This window comes from Triplophysa rosa, unplaced genomic scaffold, assembly GCF_024868665.1.
Source record: "Triplophysa rosa unplaced genomic scaffold, Trosa_1v2 scaffold966, whole genome shotgun sequence".
NCBI classification, from domain to species: Eukaryota; Metazoa; Chordata; class Actinopteri; order Cypriniformes; family Nemacheilidae; genus Triplophysa; species Triplophysa rosa.
This window is the reverse complement of record NW_026634954.1, coordinates 1-1,578: the sequence shown is the minus strand read 5'-3', so window position 1 is coordinate 1,578 and position 1,578 is coordinate 1. Positions and strand designations below refer to the sequence as shown.

General features: G+C 43.3%; 1 protein-coding gene across 1 annotated transcript; it reads right to left on the bottom strand.

Moving 5' to 3' along the window:
• Nucleotides 1-494: 494 nt before the first annotated feature.
• LOC130551345 (supervillin-like) lies at nt 495-1,448 on the bottom strand (the record flags this gene model as incomplete). The annotated part of the gene is made up of 4 exons (XM_057328910.1): nt 495-669; nt 748-923; nt 1,058-1,203; nt 1,301-1,448. Coding segments are annotated over 4 exons (630 nt in total), but the record flags the coding sequence as incomplete, so codon positions are not given.
• Between the last annotated feature and the right edge of the window lie 130 nt (nt 1,449-1,578).

The following is a 1,578-nucleotide window of genomic DNA, read 5'->3' as shown; positions in this document are numbered from 1 at the left end:
GAGCTAGCGAGCGAAAGAAAGGAGCTAGCGAGCGAACGAACGAACGAATGAAAGAAAGAGCTAGCGAGTGAAAGAAAGAAAGAAAGAAAGAAAGAAAGAGCTAGCGAGCGAAAGAAAGGAGCTAGCGACCGAACGAAAGAAAGAAAGAAAGAAAGAAAGAAAGAAAGAAAGAAAGAGCTAGCGAGCAAAAGAAAGAAAGGAGCTTGCGAGCGAAAGAAAGAAAGGAGCTTGCGAGCGAAAGAAAGGAGCTAGCGAGCGAAAGAAAGAAAGAGCTAGCGAGCGAAAGAAAGGAGCTAGCGAGCGAACGAACGAGCTAGCGAGCGAAAGAAAGAAAGCAAGGAGCTAGCGAGCGAAAGAAAGAAATATAAACAAAAGTATGAATGGAAATAGCAAACAACACAAGACGGATGGAAAGAATAATGAAAAGAGAAATAAAGTGTGAAAGAGAAAGAAAGAATATAATAATGTGATATAACACAAGAAAGAATAGCTGTAACTGACACAGAAGTTCATCTGCTCACCTTTATCTGAACGAGCTGCTCCATGACTGTATTTGGTGACAGTCTAGAAGCATCTTTCCAGTCCAGAAACTTCTCTTTAAAAAGACTTGTTTCATTATGTTCAGTCAGACGACCAAATATGGCCCAGTCAGGCCGTCCTTGACCTTTCCTACGAACCACAAAAAAGGAACATTGTGCTTTATGCTGTATTTTGAAATAAAATATGAAATTATCACAAGTGACCCACCTTGGTATGAGAGTGTTGTGTCCTCCAGGGTCCAGCGGGTTGATGTCACAGTTGGTATAATCGAAGGTGCCATTCCAAAGATGTTTGGCCAGCTGAAACGCCACCTTCCTCTGTGCAAGCGTCACCTCTTTACCGTGCCAGACGTAAACTTCACTACCAAAGTCAAACACAAGCACCTATAGAGAAGAGGATTTTTTTGTCAACAGCACTTTACAGGGAAGGGAAAAGGGACGATGATCAAATATAATAGCACAAATAAACTGTAGTAGAACAGAAAAATCTGTAAATCTGTAGATGATGTCTGTCTGACCTCTTTAGAGCCCAGCAGGGAAGTGCGAGGCACTTTTCCCCAGAAATCATCATCGGGAAGCAGTTTATCATCCACCAGACGAAAGATGCAGTTCGTCTCCACAACTGCGCTTTCAAACTTCTCGTCCTCTTCTGGAGACCCGGCCGCTGGAGACAGAGAGGAAAAACATTCACAAGTTCATCTAAACAACTTTCTTATCCATCATCGGTGATGTTTACGTGTCTGTGTATGTGTTGTACCCACGTTGGTAGCTGCCTGGTCCTCCAAGAATCTTCCAGAATTCAGCTGCTATGGGACTTTGAGAGTTCACGCCTTCTTCAACGGTCTCCACCTGTGTTGCTCGGCAACTGAGATCGTGGTTCAGCTGGATATAAGTGGCCAGTTCTGATGCCTGGAGGTTACGCAGAAAGACACAACAGTGATGTAGAAATCAGAATCAGAATCAGAAGAGCTTTATTGCCAAGTGTGCTTGCACACACAAGGAATTTTCTTTGGTGTTGGAAGCTTCTAGTACAGACATT